At 45.6% G+C, this 26,452-nt stretch overlaps 1 protein-coding gene across 1 annotated transcript in view; it reads right to left on the minus strand.

Moving 5' to 3' along the window:
• Window positions 1-930: 930 nt before the first annotated feature.
• BARX2 (BARX homeobox 2) overlaps window positions 931-26,452 on the minus strand; it is a 33,678-nt gene continuing 8,156 nt past the window's right edge. The window contains exons 2-4 of the mRNA XM_071769050.1: window positions 5,799-6,096; window positions 3,395-3,479; window positions 931-2,240 (exon numbers count right to left, since the gene is read on the minus strand). Coding sequence (XP_071625151.1) covers window positions 1,989-2,240; window positions 3,395-3,479; window positions 5,799-6,096 — 635 coding nt within the window. The 3' untranslated portion in view covers window positions 931-1,988. The remainder of the gene's footprint in view (window positions 2,241-3,394; window positions 3,480-5,798; window positions 6,097-26,452) is intronic.

The raw sequence follows: 26,452 nt of genomic DNA on the forward strand, positions 1-26,452 counted from the left end.
TGTCAGGGCTCAGGGGAAAGACAAGGACAAATTTTGATGCTTTTTAATGGAAATGGGAAAACTTGGTAGCCCCCAGCCTGTGTTTGCAGCACAGCAGGCAGGAGGGAAACCTTTTATCCCATCTCCATCTCTCTGGACCTCAATGGCAGCAAATCCCTGGGAATTTCAATGGTTCCTGCAAACTAACTTTGCCCAACTTGGGTGATTTTTCAGGTTCAGGTGCAAACCTGCAGATGCACTGAAACCTAGAGATGACTTTCCAAGCTGATGACTGTATTCAATGCACACAGAGTGGAGCCATGTCCCACCTTGGCTTGGGTGACAGCAGCTGGAGTTTCACTGTCAAAGTGTGACCTGATGGAGATCCTGGGGCCATTGCAGAGCTGATGGGGGGGGGAGGTGGAATTAAAGCCTTCCAGACACCATTGTGCAAGGGAAAAGAAGAAAATCTTTCAACCCTCTCAACACCCCTTGGCTGTTGAGATGGACACTTGAGATGTCCATGACTGAATTGTTACCACTCCCCCAATGCAGGGATATTAAAAAATCATCTTCAGAGGGTCACGAAGATTTTTTGGATGCCCAGACAGAACTGCAGGAAGGGAGGTGACAGAAAAGAGCTAGAGAAGGAAAAAACAGCTTTTGTTCTGCCACATTCAGCACCACCTGGTGACACGGTGGCATCAGCAACATCCCACCCAGGGAGGTGTGACATGAGAGTTTAGAATGGTTTGAGTTGGAAGGGGCTTTAAAGATCCTTAAGACCCAAGCCCACTGCATGGGCAGGGACTCCTCCCTCTAGAACAGGTTTGCACAGTGGTATGGAAAGTCTGATGAGTCCCATTTTCTCCAGGTTTCTTGTTAGAAAAGCAAAACTTAGACCAGCAAAGTCCCTGCCTGGCATTCTAAAAGAGAAACAGCCACAACAGCTTTGTTTAGATATTTAGTTTTTAATTAAAAAATAAAGGTTATCTTAATACATCTCTTGCAGCCTTTGGGCAAAATGCACCCTTAACAAGACTTTAGGAAACATGATCCACATCTATTCTTGGCACACATCTTAAACAAAACGTGAACTTTCTGCAGCAACTTCTTAAATCCATCGTTTTCCCAAACCCCTGGAAACATTTAAATGTTCTTTAGAAAAACCCTACAAAAATTAGAAGTGGGCCCAAAGCAAAAAAAAAAAAAAAAAAAAGCTCCCAGATCCAAGCATCCCAAAGCTTTTGGAGCAGACTCAAACCCTCAACTCTTCCAAAGTTTTTTCTCCTGGATCACTGCAAAGTCACAGACACAGCACCCAAACAACCAAGAGATGAAATCTGGATGCTGACCCGGGTGTCAATCTCACTTCAGATGCTTTGATCTTTCCACTGGGCCAAAGCAAACCTGTGGGTCTGAACTCCTTCCTAAACCAGCCCAAGTTGGGCCCTTCCCTAACAGAAATAAGTGCTGGTTACATGCTGAAATGGGGCTATCACAGCTCTCCATTTCTTTGCTGTCCCTGATCCAAGTCCTCCATCCCTTTGCACTAATTAAAAGGCAAGGAGAAAGCCAAGTGACCACAATGACCCCTCCAGCACAGTCCCATCTCTACACATTTGCCTCCCACAGTGTGGAAGGGGCCCTGGGCTTCTCTTTTCCTCATCTCAGGTTTTCCTGACAAGTTCTGGAGGTCTCCATGCCCAGGCATGGGGAGGTTGAGGCTTGCTGCTGGAGGGATGGGTGGCACTGCTCCCAGGGGACATCTTTGTTCCACCATGGCCCATGATGGCTCATTCCCAAAGGCACAAAGTGACCAATCTTTAGACTTATACACAAGGTCTACATATATATATATATATTTATATATATATGTACACACACACAATTACATACATATTTAAATATATATATATACATATATATATTTGGTTTTGGTTTTTCTCTTTTTTTTTTTTTTTCTTTTCTTTTTATTTTTTTCCCCTTTTGCCTCCTTGCTTTCCCTTTTAACTTAATGGTGTAGTCTCCTCTGAGGAGGGCTCTGCTACATGTTCTGGAGGCTTCTCTGTCTCCAAGGAGACTTCTGGCTTCTCCTCTGTCAATTCAGGCTCCTCTGGGGCTTGAGATCCCTCCTGCCTCTGACTCTGGGCCTGGCTGTTCATTTTCTCTTCTGCTTCAATCTCCTCTGAGGTGGGAATGGAGTTTTTCTTTGGACGTCCTTTGGGCTTTGTTGGAGCCTCCTGTCCACCTTTCAGTACCTGGAGCAAAGAGATGAACCATCAGGATCAGTCTGAACAAACATCCTTTAGAGAAGGATGAAACTCAGCTTTGACCTCTGAGTTCATGCCAGACTTGGGCACCAGTTCAACCTCAAAGAAATGTCCTACCCACATGGAACGAGCTCACCCATGATATAAAGAACATGAAATGCAAACATCTCCAGCAAGGACACCCAGGACTCTGGAGGTCTCTAGGTCAGTTCCTACATGAGGCCCCAAACCAACCTAGGGGTCCTCAACACTACAGACAGAAGATTTCATGAAGAATTCAGTTCCCTCCCTGAGTTTTCACTTTATTCAGAGCCTAAGAACCATGATCAACCTTCAGCAGGATTTCCTCTCCCTGCCTCTCCTTCAGCCTCTTTGATTTCAGAAATATTTTTAAATTTTTAATTTTTGCTAGACCTGTATTAAAATCCCATTTCATCTGAGTGAAAGGGGAGTCAGCAAGCCAGGTCTGCTCCTGTGTTTAACTCCCTCTGCCTTCACCCCATCACTTCCAAAGATCTATACCCAGCCTAATCCCAAGGGGAAGTGGCAGGAACTTCTGCAGCTGTAACAAACAGCCAAAGGTTCAGCCCAAAACTGCATCCCCTCTCCCAGATCAGGATACAGAAACATCTCCACTGGGGAATGCCACAGCATCATGGTTCCCACCAGGATTTATAGACCACTTGTCCTTTCTAAAAGCATTTTAACTGGAAAAGGGCCATGAAGCTGACAAGAAGTGAATGAGGAGAAAAGAAGGGTATGAAAAGCAAGAATTCATGCTATTAGTTCTCCAAGCTCCACTGGTTTCCATGGAGCACTACAACCTTTTCTGTTTGTACATACAACCAACCCCACCAGCATGAAGATCATGGGAATGCCAAAACTGCAGAGGGAGATGTTTTGGTTCTTCCCTCTGGTTTATTCTAATTTCTTTCATCCTTTTGCTTTATGTACTTCCTACAGTCCCTCTGGCCCACCATAGATGCTGCAGTCTTAATATTTTTATTTTTTTTTAAAGAGTATATCTCTAAAAATAGTGATTGAAAATAAAACAAAATTTGGTATAAAGAGACACAGGTCACTGACATGATGCTCAGTTTCCAAATCTGTTCTTTTGAGACTATTTTTTCAGGGCCACTTACCATCTTCTTCCACTTCATCCTACGGTTCTGGTACCACGTCTTCACCTGGAGCTGGGTCAGCCCCAAGGACTGGGCTAGGTCAAGCCTGGGAGACAAAACAGACAAGGAAACGAGTTTACAGGGGACAAAAAGCAGCCTCAGATTCCCTGGAAGAGCACAGAACAGTGGGACCACCAGCAAAGGTGGTTATGTGTCTGTCTAACCTGTTGTTTTGAGAAAAACTCAGAGCAAAGTGGTAAATATGGTGAATTTAGGATGTAAAGAGAGCCTGAAAAAACACCTATTCCTGCTTTTTCTGTAAGAGCATCTCTGTTCTCTTTTCTTTGTGACCACTGCAAACCCAGAAGCTGCAGAAGTTTTCCTGTCCTCTTTGAAACACAACTGCTGCCAATCCAAAGCTGCAGAAGAAGAGCCCTGAAAAACAGGTCCATGGGGTCCAAACCCAACAGTCAGAGACCAAGACCCCAGTCTTGGAAAGTGCTGCTCTTTTTATCCTATTTCTTCTTCCCCACCTCCCTAATGGGGATAATAATACTTGCTCATTTCTCACAGAGGAGCAGGATATCTTTATCTATTAATTTATTCTGCATTATGCTATTATGGGCAATTAAGGCTTATAAATGAATTTATTATTTGTGTGTTTAGCTCAAGGGCATGTGTGGCAGGGAGCCCATAATCCCGATTCATCCTCCACAAATCCCCAACCTGGGCAAGTCCATCTGAAAAGAGTCATTATTTCAAGATGAAAACCCAGGATATGAAGCAAACACAGCTCAGAGAAACTTTCTCCTTCCCTGGAGGTGACAGCACTGAGCATCTGGTGGGTTGGGAAACGGAGCTGCACAGTGGATGGAGTTGGAAATCCTCAATCAGAGGATTCAGAGGAATCCACAGAGTCCCCCGAGTCCTACAGGTGGGACAGCTGGAAGGCAGAGTGTCCAAAGGTGTTCTGGACTGGGTGAACTCTTTGGCAACTATTTCCCTGCCTTTGAATGTGGAAACAGATCCACCAAGGCCAAGTTTTTCATCATCAAACTGTTGTGGCAGCTGGGTTCTTGGGGCAATCAGACTCATTTTTGTATTTACTCCCCAGCAGCTCTCTTTGCTCACACTCACCCTCCTGGATTCATGCTTTTCCCTCCCTTTGCTTGCACTCCAGACCTGCTGCCCATGCCACCACCTCACCCCTGGGAGATGCCCCACTGCCATCAAGCTCCCATTTCTGTTCCTGGGAGAGCAGAATCCAGCAGAGGCATCATCCTGCAGGGCTCTGCTCCCTGACTCCTAACAAACCAGGTGTTTCTGTCGTCCTCCCAGTGGTACCATCTTGTGTCCAGGCCAAAAGCTGCAGGAGCAAACACAGCTCCCAAGCCACTGCTTTTTCCATCACGTTTCCAGCCATGAGGTGACAGACACAAACACTGCTTGCCTAACTCTTCTTGCCCTGATCCACATGTCTTACCACACTTGGATCACCTGCAGCTGGTGACCATCTCTTGCCACACAGGTTACTGTAACCAGCACTGCCTGTAAATCCCAGGAAACAAAGAGAGGGGAAGTGCTACATGGACAGGAATTGCTCATCAGCCTCCAACAGGTACAGAGCCAAGGAACAGTCACACAGTAAAATTAATTAACAGCTTCAAGTGCTTCATCAAGGCTGTCAAGCAGCTGGTTATGGGAAGCTGTGTGGAGCCAGTAGGAACTTGGAAACCATAGGAGTTCAAGGTCTGGTGGATTTTTCGAGCCCTCTCTAGGTATACAAACTCCATAGAAATTGGATAGGGTTTTTCTCTGAAATATAAATTTACAGAGTAGGATTCAAAGCCTTTAAAAAACCTGAAGCCCCTCCTTGGTTAGGTTTGTCTGTCTGGCACCAAGGGGTCCCTAAGAACCTGCCTTTTCCTTCACAAGGACAAGGTAGCCTTCAGCTCCCTGTGACCCTGGCTCTGGTTTCCAAGCTGATGGACAGGCCACCACCTTCTCATTGAACTCCTACCCAAGTTTGCTAGATGAGAGCCAGTTCAGCAGCCAGCTGAAGCTTCAGCCAACCTCTCAGCTGCCACAGAGACACAGCCATCCACCAACAGAACCCAGGAGAAACAAGCTGCACCTTTTTTCCACGTGTGCAGCAGGAATGGGAAAGAGAGAGCCTTGTGCTTTGTACACTGCCTGTCCCTGAGCCTGGATGCCTGCTAGCAAGCACATAGATCACCAGGTGGCATCTCCATGGATGTAATCTATTCGTGTCACCTTTGATCCCAGGAAAAGTCAGCCTGAACCTGCTCATCCCCCCATGTCCTTGGCCAATGGCCGAGGCACCTCTGGAGCAGCACAACCCAACCAGGAGCAGCCGAGCAGCCCTTTTGTTCATCCCTTTGCCTAATGGAAGAGACTGACTTACCTGTCAGGGGTCGAGAGATATTTCTGCTTCTGGAATTTCTTCTCCAGGCCCATCAGCTGGAGCTCAGTGAAGATGGTTCTGCTCCGACGTGGCTTTTTTAACCGCGGGGTCGGCTGCTCCGCTTCCGACTCGCTGCTGGCCTGGGGCTCACTGGTGGGAGCCTCCGAGCTGGCAGAGCCCGAGGAGCTCTGAGCTGGCAATCCACGGGAGCTGGTGGCAGCTGGGATGAGGTGAGGGACCAGGGAGGGCTGCCTGGTGATGACGGAGATGAGGGGATACGTCCTCAGGGAAGGGGAGCCTGGCAGGGAAGGAAGCAGAGGGAGAAAAGGCAGGTGAGTAATGGGAGCACTGGAGGGAGGCAGGAGAGAGGGAACCCTGCCCTGGCTCTGCCCAGTGACCAGGAGCAAGGCAGTTCCCTTCTCTGAATCATAGAATCCTAGAATTGGCTGGGTTGGAAGGGACCTCAGAGCTCATCAAGTCCAACCCTTGCTCCACTCCCCCCGTGGTTCCCAGCCCATGGCACTGAGTGCCACATCCAGGCTCTTTTGAAATATCTCCAGGGATGGAGAATCCACCCCTTCCCTGGGCAGCCCATTCCAATGCCTGATCACCCTCTCCAGAAAGAAATTCTTTCTAATGTCCAACCTAAACCTCCCCTGGCACAACTTGAGACCTCTTGTGCCCTCTTGTCTTGCTGAGAGTTGCCTGGGAAAAGAGCCCAACCTCCCCCTGGCTCCAACCTCCTTTCAGGGAGTTGTAGAGAGTGATGAGGTCTCCCCTGAGCCTCCTCTTCTCCAGCCTCAACACCCCCAGCTCCCTCAGCCCTTCCTCACAGGACTTGTGCTGGATCCCTTCCCAGCCTCCTTGTTCTTCTCTGGACCTGCTCCAGCACCTCAATCTCCTTCCTGAGCTGAGGGGCCCAGAACTGGACACAGGACTCAAGCTGTGGCCTCCCCAGGGCTGAGCACAGGGGCAGAATCCCTTCCCTGGACCTGCTGGCCACGCTGTTCCTGAGCCAGCCCAGGATGCCATTGGCCTTCTTGGCCACCTGGGCACACTGCTGGACCTGTTCTTTCTCCCACATTGCCAGGAGATGAAACATCCCAGGTGTTTCTTTTTCCCTGGGCTGGGAGTCCTGATGTACATTCCCCTAGGATAGGGAAAGGAAGATCTGTGTTTCTGATTCTTTTTTTTTTTTTTTTTTTAAATAGTTTAAAACACACATGGTTGAAGCAATCTAATTACAAGAGATTCACAAGAGATTAAACTCAGCAAATTAAGAGATCTGCCCCCATTCATGCAACTCTGCTTCTCTACAGACACGAGGACAGGGTTCCCTTCACAGCATCACCCAACCTCCCTTCAGCAGTGTCAGACAATGGATTTGGGTCACAATCCACCTCACCCCCAAGCAGAGAAATGAACAAATCAGAGGAATCAAACCTGCATCCTCTGCTGTCTATACTGACCCTGCTGACTCTACAGGCAGAGATAAGGATGAAGAGATGGGAAGCAGAGTTTTTCTCCAACTCTTAACTCTCCATCTTATAACGACCAGTTGATACCAGCCCTAAAAAACAAACCAGCAGTTCTGCTCCAATCCTTTCAGGTCAGGGCCAGTCTGGGATGAGAAATCTAAACATTCCCAAACACTAGAGGAAGTTCTGATTCACATCAGACCTTTGGATTTATAGCTATAGACAGATTGCTGCTCAGCCTTAGCCCCAGGAAAACAAATGTTCCTTTAAAATTCAGGCAGGGAAACAGGGCCGTGTGTGGGAAATGTACTCTCAGTGCAAGACAGGTCTCTAGACTTCAGGGAGTCCTGGGCAAGTCACTTTCTTGCTCCGTGCCTCAGTTTACCTCATCTGCAAAATGGGAACAATCTTCTTTCCCTACTTCACTGGTGGTAAAGCAGGGACCAGAGTTTAATGTACACCAAGTATTCCGAGATCAGGAGATAAACGTGGAAAGGAACATGTTACACCAGGAGGATTGTGAAACCCTGAAATATGAATCACCACTAATGAAAATAATGATCTGCAGACCTCAACGAGTCTATTTTGGTGAATAACTCATCAGAGTGGAAGAAAGGAGCTGCCAGCCTGGCCTGCTGGTGACCTGTATTCCTTTCCCTCCTCCCTGGAGAGAAGGGATGCGAGCGCATCCATCGGGTCCTGGCTGAGCTGCAGAGCACGGGGTACATCAGAGACCCAAGCAGCTCCTTGGTCATTGCTCCTCTCCACAGCCACTGCAAGTTGTGCAAAATCCACTTACAAAGCAAGCCTGGAAAACTGCTGCCAAAACACTCAGTCCCAAGGGACAGGGAATTTAAAGCAAGCGTGTGACTACTGACTAGGACTTAAGCCTTGCTTTCTCCTCCACTTCTCTGCAACACTAAAAATAAAATATTTCTCTTAAGTTTCAACTATTCTGCTTGAACTGCCAAGAAAGCACTGGAGAGATGAGATCAGAACTGCCACACCAACCTTTAGCAAGAAGCATTATCTACCTTTTCTTCCTGTGATTTTTTTTCAGCTGAAGCTGCTCTGTGGCATCACCGAGTAAACTGGCAGAAAGTCTGCCTTGATTTACAACTTCAGTGGCTGTTCAAAGATCATAAATTAGGACAGAGCACACTGGCCTCTGCTTTAAACTACTAACTGTGCCCTCATGGATATTTATGCACCCACTGACACCAGCCAGCTGCATAGAAAGTGCAACAGATCCTGCTCCCATAGGCTGCATCCTCCTTGCCAGTACCCACAACAGTTTCTGCCATAAGAGGACAGCAAAAGCACTGTCAGCCCACCAAAGGAACAACTGTTTCACCCAAATTTGAAAAAAAAAAATAAAAAAGAAAAAAAATTAAATAACCAGCTCCTCTTCCCTTTTTGAAGGGCACATCTATTGCAAGAGTCCTGTGCAGGGGCCCTGCTTCAAACTTCCCCAGCATGGAGCTCCTGCTCCCCTGCAGGTTCATTCCCCAAGCATCCTCTCACAGCCTGAAACCTCATTCCTGCCCTTGCACATGGGTGGCCATCCCATCACTGGTTGAATTGATACTTTTACCCTTGCACCCCTGCATATTTCCAGCAGGGCTCTCCATAAACCACAAGATTACTAAGGAATAATAAATCACCACAGCTCAGAAACCCCTGCAAGGCTCTGAGGGACTGAAACTTCTGGACAAAAGGATTTTTACAATGGTCTCTCCGAGGCAGTTCAGCAAAAGGGATTTGATAGCAGAGCATCAGGGCTATTTGCTTTCCCTCTATAGCATGGTAGCAGTATGTGGGGCAGCTTGGGGTGAGGGGAGGGCAGCTACAATGCTCCCAGAGCTTCAGCTTTGCCTCCAGCAAAAAGGAAAGTCTCTTCAGACCATTTTTCCATTCCTCATGCAGGATTAGGAATAAAGGGACTGCTTCCTTCCTTCCAGGATCAGCAGAGAGAACTCGGCTCTTTTTGCAGGGTAAACCAGTGGTTGATTGTTCAAGAAGCAGGTGACATTGGAGTTGTTCAGGCCCAAATTTTCAAGTGCTGAACACCTGAACGAGGGGCTGGGTTGTCCCAAGTGCTCAGCAGCTGGGACCTGGCCAAGTGCTCAGAGCAGCTCAGCTCTTGCTTATTTTTGGGGCTCACGTCAGGACACTTCTTCACTTCTGGCCCTTCTGCAAGTGCTGCTCTGCTTGGTGCCCGGACTGGTTGGCAACTGCTGAGCTGCTCAGAGCTCCAGGTGGTGAAACAGATTCATGAGGTTGTTGACACTGAGTGTCTTCAGTTGTTTATCATTTCTGCTCCAAAGAGAAGCCCTCCCTTATGGTCTGACACCAACAGTTGCAAGGGTGCTTTTAGAAACCATTGTAAATACTGAAGGCATCTGCTGCTGCTCAGCCTGACTCTATACCAGACTTCTCAGCTTTCTCCCCTCAGCCTGATGAGGACACAGGATGGTGAGGGACAAGGACAGCATTTAGACAGATATGGGGTTCAAAGCTGCAGGTATTTTCTGGGGACAAAGTTGCTGGTTTGGGGGGGTCAATGCTTTAGCAGTTAACTCTCCCTGCAGATTGAGTCAAGCAGAAATAGCCAGGCTCTACATTCCACCACAGTTTCTTCAGGATGCTGAAGAAAAACAGCTCAAGCTGAGTATCCTGTGTGGAACAAGTCACCCCAAAGGTCAAAGGTAGCTGAAGCTGAGGCAGTTCATTGTCTCTAGGTACATGACTAAGATGACGCCCCTCAAACCATCCGTAGAGTTCTTACCCTGATGAAGTCTTGGCTTCCAAATGCTATGAAATCTGAAGCTAGATCTGAATTTCACATCCCCCAGAGTTCAAAGGTATATTTAGACTGACACGGTATTGTAAGAATGGAATAATTTCTTAATCTTCAACAAATTAAATGCTGGCAAGCAGCTCTTGTCTGCTCAGCACTGTTGTGACATGCTCTGTCTCCCAAAATGGGGAGCAATGGAAATGAAGTGCTCTTCCCTTTCCATACCTGCTTTTCAGAACAGCTTCACTTGAACACGTTTTCCTTCATTGCTGCCCAAGCACCTTTTTGAATCCTGACCCATTGGCCTTTTGCATTTGAAAACAAAAAAGAGCCCACCCAAGCCAAAAAATGAGGAATTTTTACACTCCTTAAGAGTTCTGTTGCTTCCATCCAAACCAGTCAAGAAGCAGCTCAGCCCAATGGTGAAGCCACCAGTGGTTTAGGGCTCAATCTCTCAATGTCCATAGGGACAGCAGTGTCTTACTGTCTGGTTTCCTACAGAAAAGTCCCAGTTGTATCTATTAAAGTAGTCTTAGTCACCCCAAAGTCTAGGGTAGGCTCACTTTGCTGCTGAATACTTCTCATATAGCCAGGAAGTATAAAGATAATCCATACCCCATACCATGCACAGCAGAGGGAGTGGTTCTTGAGCAACAGAAGTTTCCCTGTAGTTATTTTTTAAGCATTTGAATAGTCTCAGTTTCAAGCAGCAAGAAAGCTCTTATTTCTCTCCCTCTCCATTAAGCTAACATCTGGCTGCTCAGTTGCTCAAATGAACCAAGGGCTAAAAATAAAAAGGGCATTGGAGCTGCAGAGTGTTTTCTAATGATCTGAAAACATTTTGCTTTGCTATTTAAATCAGGCTGTGCTGGCAGCCACTGTACAGGGAATAAGAGATCTGCTCCTCACACCATGCACTGCCCACACCACCTCGAAACAAACTGCCTGACTCCAGCCACACAGGGCTGGAAGAGCTCCTGTTTCCTAATTACATGGAAAATATTCATCCTATGAATATTCTAGATATTCATCCTACCCTATATATTCATCCACAATGTATTGTGGTCTAAGGTAGTCAAAGATATTTATTTCCTTGGTTTGCTTTTCAGTGGTAACACCACGGACAGAGAATCCACCCCATTTTCTCCAGGAGGTTGAAGGTCAATTTTAACTCCCCAAAAACCCCCTGATATCCCAGGAATAAATCCACAGCATGTCACTTGTTCTAACCCAGGTGTGAACATGGGTGTAAAGCAGCAAAGACTCTGAACTGGGAACACTTTTCACCAGACCAACCTGAAACCATCTCCACTCATCTGCTGGGACCTTTCCATTCAGCTTCTCATGACCACTAAATCTGGAGGTACACCACATCACCTAGCTGAGGTTTTAATTAAAAAGAAACACTTCAAACAAACCTTTCCCCCCCCCCTTTTTTTTTTTTTTTCCTCATCCCTCCCCCTCTTCCCTGGCTCCCTTTCAACCCCAGCAGACACAGACAAGAGGGAAGAGAGAAGGGAAAGCACTAATTAATTGCACAGTTTGACTGCCGGCAATGGCAGAACAGTTTTCCTCCCAGGCAAACTCAGCTAATTCTGTTTTGGAAAGAAAGAAAGAAAAAGGAAGGAAAGATTTATGGATCAGCTCCTCTTGGCAGGTCAGCCCTGCTCGGAGGCAGAATGAAATCTCACTCAGAATGGGCTGCAGTGAAAGGTAAATAATAAAAGAAAATGAACTTACGACTCAGGAAGGTCTATGAATCTGATGTCTCCTGAGTGTCAAAACAAAAGGGAACCAAGAAGGAGCTGAGTTCATTTAGGAAAGAGGTTCATTTTGCAGCAGGAGCAGGCAGCCTGAAGGGAGAAGCAAGCCCTGAGTGAAGCAAAGAAGGCAAAAGAAGCGAGGAAATGTCGAGAAGCTGAACCATACCCAGTTTGTTTAGTAAGGAAGGCATCACATCTGCTTTTTCCACCACAAATCCCCCAGAGCTGATATTTTTCAGCCACACCATTCCCACGGATCTCAGCTGGACTTCAGCACCAACCTCCATGGAAGTGGAAGCAAAGCCAGAGCTGAGCACAGACCTGATAAATCCAGAAAGCCAAGTGGTTAAAGACAACAGCCAAATACTTCTTGTGTACACCAGGACAGATGATGTCCTCCCAGGGCCAGGGGGATCCTTTGCCTTGTAGCTCCCAGACCTATCATAGCTCTTACACATGTAGCTCACAGACCTGCAGCATCTCTCTTGCCCATCAGAACCTTCCTGAGGGATGCAAAGGAATCCTTGCTTCCAGGCATTCCCCCAGGTATTCCTGCTGAGTTTGGATTGAAACCTCCTCTGCTCCACATGTCCCAGGAGCTCAGACACTCAGCAGTCCCTAGATGTGGCACTGCCATCCCAAGGTACTTTGTTTCTCTGTAATGGCCTTGTTTTATCCAGTAACACAAAAAGAACTCAAGGCAATGTGTAAGTAAAAATACTGCACTCATCTACTCTGAATGTCTTCCTTAAGCTTTGTTTGGTGATTATTTTAGAGGCAGCTTGCACCAGGGCCTTCCCAAGATGAAGTCTGTGCTCCACCAAGCACCCCACTAAGGATGGAAAGGCAAAAAGAAAGAGAAGATCAATGAGCTGTGAAGATCAATACCAGGCAAATTCCCTTTTTCCTCAGAAACAAGGAAAGGGTTGAAGGGAAACAACCAGGTCCCTTGAGGATCCCAAGCTCCAGTCCTCTCCTGGGTGCTCTGGATTCCCTCCATGTCATTAACAAACACTTGACTCCCAGGTTACAAAAATCACCTGGGTGATGCTTAAGTTCTGCACCAGGGTGCTGTGCCCAGCTCCCCCAGCTCCAGAATGGGAAGCAGCAGCACCATGCCAGGGTATGATTGCACCTGAGCTAATTATGGCCTGAAGAGAGGTGGGCTAATTAGGTTGGGAAGGCTGTGTTGACAGCTTGACAGTTTCCAAGACAGGAGTTGGTACATTTGCAGGCAGCAGCCACCTACCCCTCCTGGATCCTCTCCTGATGAGGAGTAGCCAAGGTGTAAGTAACTCCAGGCATAGCCACAAAGCCTTCCCAAAGCTGTCCCCTGCAACAAGTCAAGCCCAGAGGTGGCACCTCAGTATGGACTTCAGTGTCTGGAGCATCCATGTCAATCAAAGCTTGGCCAGAGAGGTAGTGAGAGAGAATTTGCCAGGAATTTTTCTGCATCAACCACTTCAGACATTGACCCTCCTCTCACTTGTCTCATGCCCTTTATTGCCATTCCTCATCACTGGCAGCTCAGCACCTAAGAACTCAGTGAATTTATGGATTTTGGGTGGGGATCTGTCTTTTTTTGTTTCTTTTTCTTTTCTTTTCTTTTCTTTTTTTTTTTTTTTTTTTTTTTTTTCATTACAGTTGCAGCTAAGCAAGAGCCAAAGTCTCTGCACAGGAGGAGAGGTGGCAGACACTCCTGGAACATTTTGAAAGCTTCCAGAAATAGTCCCAAGAATCAGCCCAAATGCAGAGAGCCAAAATTTCCTGAGTGTCACAGAGGATCCAGGAATGAGGAGCAGTCAACTCTGGATAAATCAACCCTGAAATCTACTGTGGTTCTCCAAAGAGCACCCAGTGAGCTTCCTTGGAGTAATGTCTGGCTGCTCCTGAGCCACCAGCTCCAGGTACAGTTCCCACCATATTCTATTTCCACTTCAGTCCAAGGAACCCCCCTAGCCTGGCACTCTGAGTTGCAAACAAACGTCCTGATGTTTGTAAACATTCATTTTTCTAATAAGGAATATACCAGATTGCAGCTAAAAAGCTGTTCTGCCTCTAAGCATCTCTGCAGCTTGCAGCTACTTCTCCAGCTATCCAGAGGTGTGTGGAGCTGGAGCTGCTCCCCAAGCTGTGCTTAAGTTTAACCTGATTTCAAAGCCACAAGTGAAATTTCCTCAGAGCCTGGAGGTGAGATCCAGGTTTTCTGCTCCAAGCCTGCCCCCATTAGCAATTCATCAACATAATGCTTCAGTCAAACTTCTCCATAATAACAGTAATTAATAAGTCTGAATGCATCTGAGGCATGCATGCTGGAGGCCTTGATGAAAGCTAACCAGAAAGATAATTAATCCTTACTTAATAATGACATTTGATATTTATATTCTGCTTTTTTACATATTTAAGGCACCGTACACAGAGTAAGTAATTGGCCTGGAACAAATGATGAGCCTGAGAGCCTCCCTGAATGAGAATTTCCCTCATTCCCTGCTGCCACAGGCAGAGGTACAAATCCTTGGACTGGAAGTGAGGCAATTACCTATCTCCTCACCCCAACCACCATCTCCCAGGCTGCCAGCTCCTTGAAGGATGGCACCAGGGTTTTCCTGGCAGGGTTAGAAGCACCTGGCTTTGTTCAAGGACCACAGTGGTGGGGGTGGAGATAGGAATGCACATTGGAGCTGGGGTTGTGGTGCTGTCCTGGGGCTACTGACAGTGCTGTGGTTCCCTGTTACCACAGCAGAGGAAAGTTGGGTTTCTTCTCAATTGCTGGAAAGATATGAGGAAGCACCACCTGGGTGCTAGGGATTGTTCTGCTCACACAAAGCAGCCTGTCAAACAGGGGAGTCTGCCAGGACCTTGTCAGAGCCTCAGTGAAGAAGAAAATTTATATATGGAAGAAGATAATTCTTTTCTTTCTTTCTTTCTTTCTTTTTTTTTTTTTTTTCAGAAGCATTTGAAGAATCTATTTGGCTGGCACTCAAGAAATCCTTTGTAGCAAATGTAATGGGGCTCTGGCTTAATGAATCAGAAGCACACACACACCACTTCTCTGTTTTCAATTATTCTGCTTCACATATTCTACCAGCAACCTGCCTCTTGGAAGGCAGCCCCCCTGGACTCCAAGCCATACTCTTTTAGCAAGCTGAGTGTGGCTGGGAGAGGTCCTGCTCCTCATGTGAGGCTTCAGAAAAGTGATTCTGTCTGGGATTGCTCATCTTTAGCAGATATTCTTTTTTCATCCTATTTGGTGGGAAAGGAGTTGCTCTGACCCCAAGCAGATCAGGCCTAACATCTCCTATTGGGATACATGGGCCTGGTGCCATCTCAACTGGAAAGAGCTCCAAATGGAGGGTGGGTTTGGACAGGAACCTCTGTTCCAAGCCCTTGTGGGAGTTTGAAGAGCAGGGCACTTGAGTCCCAGAGAAATAAACACAAACACAACTCCATAAATGACACTGAAGGAAAGTTACTGGGATAGCAGCCACCAGCTTGTTTGCTGGATCTGTATCAAGGGACACTTTGGCTCTATTAAGCCAACTTTAATTTGAAGCTCTTTCTTCTGAACTAAATCATGTTACATATTTCAGCCAAGTGTTTCCTCCACTACCAAGGATAAGACTCAACTGCAGAGCTCATCATCCCCTGGACCCAGATTTAGCAAGCAGACCAGCCAAAAGATTACAGAATCCTATAGCTGGAAGGAAAGGATTTCCAGGCAGTCTCAGGTCTGGTCTGCTGGGGGGGAGGAGGAGAGGCTCTGCACAAAGACAACACAACTCCCAGCTTCAGTTGTCTTTCCTGGTGCCAGCTGGATGGCTGGACATCTTGGGACACTGGGGAGAAACGTAGGAGGTCAAATCCAACCCTCTGTCCAGATGGTGTCACCAGTCAAGGAGCAAGATTTGGCCATCAATCTGGAAAGAGCTCATCAGAGCTGAGAGGGTACAGTTTAATGGGAGGCTAAGGCACGTTCTGTTCTTTAGGCTGCTCCCTAAGTATCTCTCCCTGGCCACCATCCAAGATCCAAGGCTGTATGGACTTTGGACTGACACATTATGACCATTCTTACATCCTTACACACTTGATAAATACATCTGCCTGCTCCTGGGATTTCACAGGTTCTGTCCAAGTCCAAACGCACCGTGCCACGCGTGCAGAAATCCCTCAGCCCTTTGCTTCCTGCTCTGCTGTCACCACAGCAGCAAACACCAGCCCTGGCCAGCTGACTAGTCCTGCACACAAAAGTACTCTTCAGGATTTTCAAGCCCACTCCAGAAAAATAAAACAAAGCAAAAAAAAAAACCCAAAAAAACCCCTTCCATAAACATCACCACCTCTTCCTGCTTCCAGCCTTGAAAACACTGGGATGAGTGACACATGTGAAGAGATTGCAATTCTTTCTAAACATCTCTTTACACTTTGCCTGATGGATCATTTTGGAAAATGCTTTTTTTGGGGGGGAGAATCAACATTTAAAACAGAAAGACACCACCACCACCCTTCTTTTCCTCCACACTGAAGTGAAAGGGGGGTTCAGCAAGGACCAGTGTGGACCTGTCACATCTTGGCAAAGCCTTTGCCTCTTCTAATTGTGGCTTCTCATCTCAAGGGTTGCTTTCTGAATCATCTTGCCCCCATCAGGACACATTCAGCAGGGAGATTGGTTTCTCTGAGCTGCACTTCTAATTCTTTGATCTTGCATCTGCTCTTAGAGAGAGAAACCTCATCTCTGTTTCCTCTACGGACAAAAATAAACTCTGTGGACTATTTGGCTGAGCAGCTGCACAAACAATGCTGTTTAGAAGGATGCAAATGATATACACCAGCAGGTTTTGTTCACAGCCTGTCTGTCCTTTGGGGTTGCCAATTAGATCAGCAATTTCTACCCAGCTCTTGTGGCTGGGGTAAGGAGGGGAGACACAGGGTGGAAAGCTGAGCGTGATGCCCATCACAATATTCCAGGAAGCTGGAACCTTATTACCAGAATCTAAAGCACCTTGGGAAAAGGACTTCCTCCAAAGCTGAATTTCTCCTTTTTTTTCTCCAATTAGCTGACAAAGACTATGTCATAACTTCCACCACCACAGAGCACAGCTATTTTTATTCCCTCCACATCAAATGCCAGCACACCTGTGTCACCCCATGGATTAAACCTTAACCCATACAGAATTAATCCAGCACAGCTAAGCTTTCAGGTTTTGAATGGGGGGGAATAATAAATAAAATACATCTGAATTTCCAGTTTCTAGAAACCTCTAATTGCAAACCCATCCTGAAGCATTGCTAAAAATCAGAGCTGGCAGCTTCCTTCCCAAGGCAGCTCCCCTGATTCAGGAGGACATTAGATAAAGTGAGTCATGAGCTGGAGATGTTGCAAGAACCCTCAGCATTGCCTCTACCTGCAGCAGTGCCTATCCAGCGTGGGCACAGGCAGGAGGGATGCTCACACCCCCCATTTCCAGGAGAACTGATATTCTGCTCCTCTGATATCTGCTTTTTATCCCCCTGCCCCGTGGCTCAGGAGTGAGCAAGGAGCAGGAAAGCTGCACTCCCCACTGCAGGCAGCATGGAAAGAGCATTTCAGGCTGCAGCACTGCACCTGGATTTGGCATGGCAGAGTAGAGCCAGGGGATGGAAACACAAGCAGAGCAGACAAGGATATTGTGGGGTTGGTCTGGAGCAGCCACAAAGAGAAGAGCTGATTGTTTTGTGTTGAAGGATTCCAAAATTCCAGATATCTTCAATATTCCAGATATCTTCAGCCTGTGCAGACTTGCACAGCCCCCAACATCAAACCCAGCCTGATTTATAGGAGCTGAGACCCAGCCCGTTCATTTCAGGGTGGGTGGTGCTTGATATTTTCAGCTGAAGCACAAAACAAGTTTTGCTCCTATTGAAATTCATCAAATTTCAAAAAAGCACCTGAAAAATGTCTCCAGGCTGGGCAGTCTCAAAATGGACCCACCCAGAAGAAGTCGTTCCATGAGAAAAGTGTCCATCTTGGAGCTGCAAAGCACTTGGGAGGCATGCAACCACTTCTAGAAAAGTGATGACGTGGTTTTCTCAGCTCCCAGGCAGTCTGTACCACACCAGGGGTAGAAGGATAAGCCAGAAATTCCAGTTGGTGAGCTCTTGCTGTCCTGAGCTCCAAAGAATAGGAGCCCTCACGCATGTCAGACATCATTGTGCTGGGTTTTTTTTTCTCTTCTGATAGGAAGTCAGCCAAGAAGACATTGTTTTCACACCTTCAGAGTAATACAGATTAGATTTAGGGTGGAGACAGGCCCTAATTAATCATAAGGGATTGAATTAGGTTTCTACAGCACTCAGTTTTTCCCAGCTGTGGTTGTGAACTGATGCCAGGAAGGGCAGCACTGTTAGAAGGTCACTCGCTTCTCACAGCTCCAATCTAACACCACAAACATGGCCCTAGGAACACTCTGCTTTAGGGATCCAGCTGGGAGATGGTTCCTCACCTTAAGGATTGGAAGGCTTGGAGTCAAAGCTTGGGATCTCACTGATTTTCATCAGCACCATCTATTTCCCTCCTGTTCTCCTCTGGCAGCTGCCAGTGGGGATGCAGCATCACAGTGTTCCAGGGGTACCTCTGGGACTCTGGCATCTCATTTCAATACCAATCAACCAAATCAATCCCAAAAAAACCCAGTGCAGCCCTTTCTTCCCTCTGCACAGGTGTGGGTGTGCAGTTCCTGCTGCTGGCAGAAACAACCCCAGGCTGATGGGAACCTTCCCTCATTCCCAGTGACCTGATTTACTCTCACCTGCCCCAAAAAGGAGCCAGAGGACAAAGTCGTGTTCGTTTTGATGGAGATTTTGGGGAAAGAGGAACATCAGGCAGAGCTTCCAGCCCTGCCACTGCCTGCATGGACAACCACAGCCAAATCCCTGGACTCCTGTTGTTCCCATGTGCAAAAGGAGGCTGGAAACACCTCCCACAGGAGGCTGTGGCACAGTCTGGAAAGCACTCAAACGGAAGCCATAAGGAGAGGCAGAGGTGTTACTAATCTCACAGCTTGCTGAAGACATTTCCCATTAATAGATTGCATGAAGGCTGCATTAAGAGCTCTTTTGTGTCACACGATTACGAAATTCCTTAATGTGCCATTAATAAATATGTTAATCCTGAAGCAATGCCTGTATCCTGTTCTTGTGCAACCTCCAATGTTTCCATGGGAACTCCTCCAGCAACAGGCACGCAGGCAGCGGGGGGTTTTTTCAAGCCAAAAAAAAAAAATCACTTTTTTAACCTTTTGGTTCTTCTAAGGAAGATATTCAGCCAAAGATCAGCCGTGGCTGCCAATATTTCCAGTGATGGTGATGTAAAGAAATAAGTCTGCAGAGAATATTATTTCTATTTCTCAAACACCATCATCACCAGACTCCTGGCTGTGGCACTGCTGGGATGAAACTCATCTTAGTTGTGGCATTTCCATGCTCTCCCTGCACACAGCATGAAAATCTCTCCTTGTGGACATTGCTTTGACTCAGCTTTGAAACAGGGACCGTATCCCACCTGGAATGTTATTAGAGAATCTGTGCAGAGAACTTTGCAGAGGTTAATTGGTTAATTAACAGAGGAATAATTGGTGTCTTCTGCTACAGGAGGAAAAGCAAATTATTGCTGCTTTCTGATGAAAAGCAAACAAATCGAGTGAGTGGTATAATAATTATGAAGGGGCTTTTAAATCACAGCAATTAAAAACTTGAAGGCAGAAGGATTCAATGATGAATGCACAGAGATATAGGTGTACAGCAGGTTTAATAAAAAGGTTACTTCTCTGCCTGGCCACCACCAACACTCCACCTCCACCACAGAATGACATAATGGGAGGAAAATCATGCAACTGGAACTGAAGTAAAATTGCAGATGTATAAGCTGATACAAGAATTGGCTCCAAATAACTGCAGGTTTGAAATTATTTTACTTTAAGACACTTGAATAGCTTGCCTCTTCCAAATGTATAAACTTTCAGACTTGACAATACACCCCTACCCCTTTCCAACTTGGAAAGCACAAAATAAGAACCTCCAAGGAAAAAGAAAAGTTCTGTGTTGAAACAAAAATCCACCCAAGTTGTCTTTGCATACGTTACGAAGAGAAAAAAAAAAAAACAAACAAACCATAATTTTAATTATTTTCTCCTCTTTGTGGGTCGCCTTTTATTAAACTGTTGAGAATAAAACATAATCCCACCAAGACATTAACATCTCACTTCCAGTACTGCTTGGGTGAGGAGACCAAATAAATGGCTTCTCCAGTAAGACACATCATCCATCCTCAGCATGTAAAACGCAGTCATTAATCACAGCAGCAACCTGCTTATTATGGGTATTCAAGCACTGGCAATACAAATGCTTATAAAACAGGGGCTCCTTTCATAATTCCCTGCCCTTGTCTCTCAATAGTTTAGAGGATTAACCCCTTTTACAACGAGGGATGGGCAAACAGGTTTTGCCTAATTCCAAACCAACTTGACGTCACGGGTTCGAAAGTTCGACTTCAACTCAAACATTGTCAGATTTGGTTTGTGGAGAAGGGACACAGCAAGGAGGAGGCTCAGGGAGAGGGAAAGGAAGAAAAACAGTGAAAGGGAAAATCAGAAAACCCAGAAGGATGTGGCTAGAATGAAAGAGGTCCAGTAAAGGCACTAAGGATGGAGAAAAAGTGCTAATGGATGAGTCGAAACCCTACAGAGTCATCTTAACACCCATCTTAAAGGGATTTGTGGGGAAGCCTCTTCCCTCTTACAGACTTCTTTCTGCTGGGGAAAAAAAAAAAAAAAATGAGATTTTAGTTCTATTTAATTAAGCCTCCTGAAGAGCAGAGTCAACCATACATCTTCAGTCCTCACTGCCCAGATTCCTGGGGGCTTCTCCTGCATTTCCCAGTGAAGGATTTCACTTTGGGTGAAGAACTGCAGTTCTCCTTCAACTCAAGGGACAGATGGGGCAGGCAGGGAGCATCTAACTGGCTCCACATCCCACAAAGTCAAGAAGAAAGCCAAGGAGAGATGGCCAAACCACCCAGTATCAAGTTTTCAGCTTCTCCTCAGGCTCTGCACAATCACAGACTCCTCTTAGTTTTCCCTGCTCTCAACAGTGGAATGTCCCAAGCTGCCATCTAGCAGAAAACATTCATTTATTTGCAGTCTGATGCAATTTTTTTTTCTTTTTCTACACACCCAACGCTTCTATTAACTTCAAGAAGTAAATAGGTGGGGAGCTGCAGGGCGGAATCCAAAGAAAAACAATATTTGGATGTAATTTGCAGCATGCAAAGGGTTAAACCAGAGCTGAAAATACATAAGGCTCAGTATTTATTGATTGCTGCAAAAAGTGAGACACCTGAATGAAGAAAATTCTTGTGGAGGGAACTAGGTGAGATCTGTATTTGAATTTTCTCACACTGTGCAAACTGGGTCAGGTTAACCAGAGGCAGTAATTTTCAAACACTTAAAAATTAACTTTGTCATCCACTGGACAAACATTTCTAATGCTGGTATCAGTCACTGGAGGCAGATGACCCATGATTGGCTTTGGGGAAAACAAACATTTTGAGAAGACAAATTAAAGTGTCCACCACATTTTAAAAGCCAGATTAAAGCAGATTTTAAAGCTTTTAAAAGCCAGATTAAAGCTCCATGCCAGGCAGTGGGAACGAGCTTTAAGCTTCAATAATTAACACAGCAGCAATGGGCAGCAGCAGCTATTCCATTGTAACTTTTTTTCATATATAATTAATCCTGAGTGAATACTTTGTAGGTAAAACTGGTTTCAGGATAAGTGGGCTATGTCCTGGTAAAACATCAGCAAGAAGTTCAAATCATCACCAAGCTACTGGGAAATTCAGCACCAATTCTGCTTCCTGAGAAACATCACGAGTTTTCCCCGAGATATTTCCCCTAAAGGAAAAGTTTTTCTTCAATTGAAGCTGCCACCAAGGCACCATGATGAATGGGTATGGTTTTAGTATCCTTCACTCTCCAAAAGGATTTTCTGTTCCCTGATTTACAGCAGGAAAAGGCTCTTCTTATGTGGCAGGCATGTATTCCGAGACAGAAAATGCAATCAACAGGTTAAAAAAAAAAAAATTATCACTGCTTTTGCTTTTTGGAAGATGATGGCAAAGTTAAGATCACTGGTGACTTACTATGAGTCAAACAAATCACACCTAGGCTGTCCTAACCAGTCTCTGGGAACAGATAATAGTAATACTCAATTTTTCAATAGCTGTCAGCTGATTTGAACACATATTTGCAAGTTGGAACATGACTCGTGGCATTAGAAGGCAGAAATAAGGCAAGGATCACAGAAATCACTTTTCCCAAACATATTAAAGGGACAGACATCCAACTCTGGCTATCAAGCTGCCCACGTGGCTTTCCTGGTAGCTCCTCTGTTTACTGATGGGGAAGACACAGGCAGTGTTTTTTCCTGAGTATTTTTTCCATATTTTTTCCTGTGCACCACAGAAGCCCTATATCCATGTTTATCATGGCTGTGTCCCTTTTTCCTGATTAACAGTGCTGGATGGGTACCACTTTTACCCTTCTTTGAAGGACAGAAGCTGCAATTTCATAGTCACAGGATCTTTAGAAAGTGTGAGCATAGGCTATTAATTGATCCTGCTATTAACAGCAACGCGTGGGACACAGCAAAGGATACAAAAAAGGACAAAACAATCACGAAAACTGTGACAGCACAAAAATAATTCCCTGCAGTGAGTTTGCCAAACTAAAACCCAAGTCTGTTCAGCCAGCTACAGAGCTCTGCAGCCACCCCAGCATCTCCAGCCACCACGCAGACCTTTCAGAGACCAGAGCCATCCCGTGCCCTTCGTTACAAGCAGGATTGGACCCTCATCTTTCATTTTAAACACAGCTGCTGAGCAAGACAGCAAACAAACCATCCAAGCTCAAACCCTGCAGAAGCCCTTTCAGTGCTTGGCGTTGGTTGGGGGATCGTCTGTCTGCAGGGACCAATTTAGTTCCCCCCAAGAGCCAGGAATGACCCCGGTTAGCACCTATTCCCTGACACACACACAGCTCCAGCCCTGCTTTTAGGGATATCTGCCAACCCTGAGCTGTTCCAAACAGCAGGAGATGCCTTCACCCTGCTGGAAAAGGGACGGTGAGGAGGAAGACGAAGCTCCCAAAGGACTGCAGCTTGGAGATTAGCTCATGCAAAAAGTTTCAGCCTCTTACGAGCTGATCCTTACACAAGTAAGCTCTCTAAATCCTGACAATTAGATGAAACAGCCCTGGGATTTCTACAAGCTCTTTTCAGTCATCTTTGCTGCCTCTTCTCATGCAACCACCAGCCAGCTCGTCTCTGATGGACAGAAATACACTGATGGGATCAACTGCTGGGACATCTCTTCACAACAGACAGGTGGTCCTGGGGTCAAGCACCCATCTGTGAGGTTGGGTCTCTCAGCCACAAGGAAAAAAGGGTTCATTTGACCTCTACGAATATCAGGCTGGGGATTTCATAAATGCTTTTGTTTTAATAATGTAACAGAAGTGCTAAAGTACCGCAGAATAATGTGCTTTTCAATGTTTACACTTAAGGCATAATTGAATTTGACTCATTTTGGCCCCGACCCAACTACCATTTAATTGACTTCAGTGGGAGTTGGATTGGGCTCTAAGTAGTTTTAACTAAAATAATCTATCAATTGTCCCTCACCCACTTCATCAAACTCCTTCCCATCCTTCAGGATTGCTCCGTAATTCATTGCAACAAAGTGAAACCAACCCTTCCAACTTCTGGCCTGGCTTCCTGCTCCTCGGTGGAGAATTCTCCCACTTTCCAGCAGCCTAAACCCAATGTGCTGAAGGAATGCAAAAGACAGCAGAGATCCAAACTGCTTCACAGCCTCCTCTGCTGTCACAGCAAACTTCAAATAGCAGCTCCTCCACCACTTAGTCACCCGAGGAACAAAATGAACTGTTAGCAAAGCTGTCAGGAGGAGGTTTGGAACAAAACAGGAGGGTGAAGCAAAATGCAGTCACAAACTCAGGCAGTCACAAAAATGCAGTCACAAACTTTGGTTTTCGGACCAAAAAAAACCCCAAACCCTAAAAATCCCCCTTTGCTTCAGACTTTTCGCCATTATAATGTATCGGTTATTCCAGGTTTCCATTTCAGAGAGGTTTTTTTTCTTATTTTCTCTCTAGGAGCCAGGTGAAGAAACACAAAGCAGAGCACCAGGCTTTCCTAAAGAGGTGACAAGTTATGGAATTCTACCTTCCTGCTACGTACAGGGTGCAAGGAGACACTTTCCCTACCAAAGTATCAGCACTGCTCACTTTCCTTCCAAGCCAAGAGGTTAATCTGTCACAGAATACCCTATTTAAGTAACCACAAACATATCACACACGTTTCTTGGGTGTTGTGGAAGAGGAAAGAGGCTGCTCTGTGAAAGCTTCAAGCCTTCTGTGCTTACACAACAGTGTTTTTGTTTTTAAGGTATAAACCCAGGCAGCTGCACACTGGATGTGGCAATAAATTCCTCTACACTCTGAGCTACAGGGACATGTTCTTGCTTCAATATTTAGAGATGGCTCTTAACATTTACTTCAGATTCAATCTAACCCCTGTCAGGTGAAATCCCAGCTTAAAAAAATAAAAAAAAATTAAAAATTAGAATTGCCTCAGCAGGAAAACCAGCCATTAACCATCCTCTAGCTCTCAAGATAATCATTAGTAAAAATATCCAAAGCCAAAAGGGGAGCCAAGTGTTTAAAGATGACTTGATGACTGCACTGAAAACTCTCTTATTCTGAAGAAATCCACCGAATAGCAGCGAGATTATCTGAGTTACAGGGCAAATACTAAAGCATCCAATTCAAATCCCTCCTTGCATGAGTAGTCCTGTTGAAGTCAGCCAACTAACTACATGAATAAAAACCACTGGCATGTTAAAGAATTTACAAGATAAGACCTGAATGCACACATCCAAACACATTTTAGGGTCACTGTGAGGTTGTGGCTCTGAATCTCACAGAAAGGGAAAAAAAAATTTTTTTTCATCACATTTTCAAAGAGAAATTTATTTTTGTTATATAGTAAATTCTGGAGAACTGTTTTTCTCCTTGCTTGGAAAAAAAAATAGCATGAGTGTTTTTTGACACAAAAATGAAAAAAAAAAACAAAGCAAAGATTTTGGTCTGGGAGCTGCTGATTAAGGGTGGCCTTCTTTCAAGTCTTTGCTTTTAGAGACAGTTCAAGCATTCTAGAAATAAATACTGCCAAAACCATAATTTTATAAAAACCTTGTACAGGCAGAAGACTGATTTTTCCCCACTTTTTGCAGATGCCAGGATATTCTTTTAGAAAACATCTCATTTTCACCCAAAGTCTTCTATACATTCACGCTCTCCAGAAGGGCCAACTATCAAAAGGTATGCACAAATCAGTAGAAAAAATCCATTGGGGGGTTTGTTTTCTAAGATAAAGAGATGCTGGCTGCCTCCCCATGTGGCAGAGACACAAATTTCCCCAGACAACCTCAGGAACTCTCCCACCCTCCTAAACTCCCAGCAGGTAGCCAAGAGACCTGACCCTTTAGCATCCCTAAAGCCCACATTCTCCCAGCATCATCCAGACCTCACTCTGCCCTCTGAACAGATCCAGACCCCCAGAGGGGCCGTGTGAGAAGCAGCAAGTATTTAACTTTATTTGCAACACTGGGATGTTGCTAATTCCAATTGGAAGAGATTTGGGTACCAATGCAGAGCTCCAGGCTGGGGGATTGTTCTGGGAAAAGCTGTTCTCACCCTGTCCTTCGCTTGCTTAAAAGGGTCTCAGCTCTGAGCACCCCAGCACCTGCCTGAAATACCTGCAAGTGGGAATCTGAGGTTCTTCTGAGCTGTGTTCTGGCCAAGAGAAACGTGGGAGAAGATGCCAAGAAGCAGTCAAAATGAGAAGTTACACAAGATGGAAAATATTAAGTCTTGAGTGTGTTAGCCAGGTCCTAACACCAAATGTCTATATTTTTTCAAAGATGTCAGTAAAATGGAGCTTTGGGAACTCCACACCCCTCATCAACAAGGGCTAGAAGCCTCTCAGCTAGGTTGTCCCAGAATGCTAGGAACACAAGAAATAACAGATACCCCAGGGAGGGGGAAAAATCCATCCCCAATATTTCCCTGGGTGGTAATATTAGTAAGACAATAAACACAGCAGACACCACAAACCAAGCCCTAAACTTTCCAAGAAACTGTGAGTTCCTAGCAAATGAACCTCGGGTTACCATGTTCTGGCTTCTGCAGTGCAGCTGGAGCAATTCTGAAATCAAACCCACTGAAAACATTCAGTTGTAATTACCTCTCATCAAAGGAGAAAAAGAGAAACAAAAAAAGGACAATTTTGTAATCGAGAAAGTGACTTCATTGCTTTGCCAAATGCCTCACATAAAAAAAAAAAAGGGAAGTTAGAAAGTTTCATTTCTGCCTTTAGAAGATAGATTTCAAGTGTTTATTCCAGATCAAGTATTTTCTCTGCTCTGATTTCCACCACCCCACCCCTCCTTTTTAAACTTTAACTTGCCAAAAAAAATGTAAATCACTTTGCTTCACTCTGAAC

The sequence above is a fragment of the Heliangelus exortis genome, chromosome 26 (genome assembly GCF_036169615.1).
Source record: "Heliangelus exortis chromosome 26, bHelExo1.hap1, whole genome shotgun sequence".
In the NCBI taxonomy this organism is placed as follows: domain Eukaryota; kingdom Metazoa; phylum Chordata; class Aves; order Apodiformes; family Trochilidae; genus Heliangelus; species Heliangelus exortis.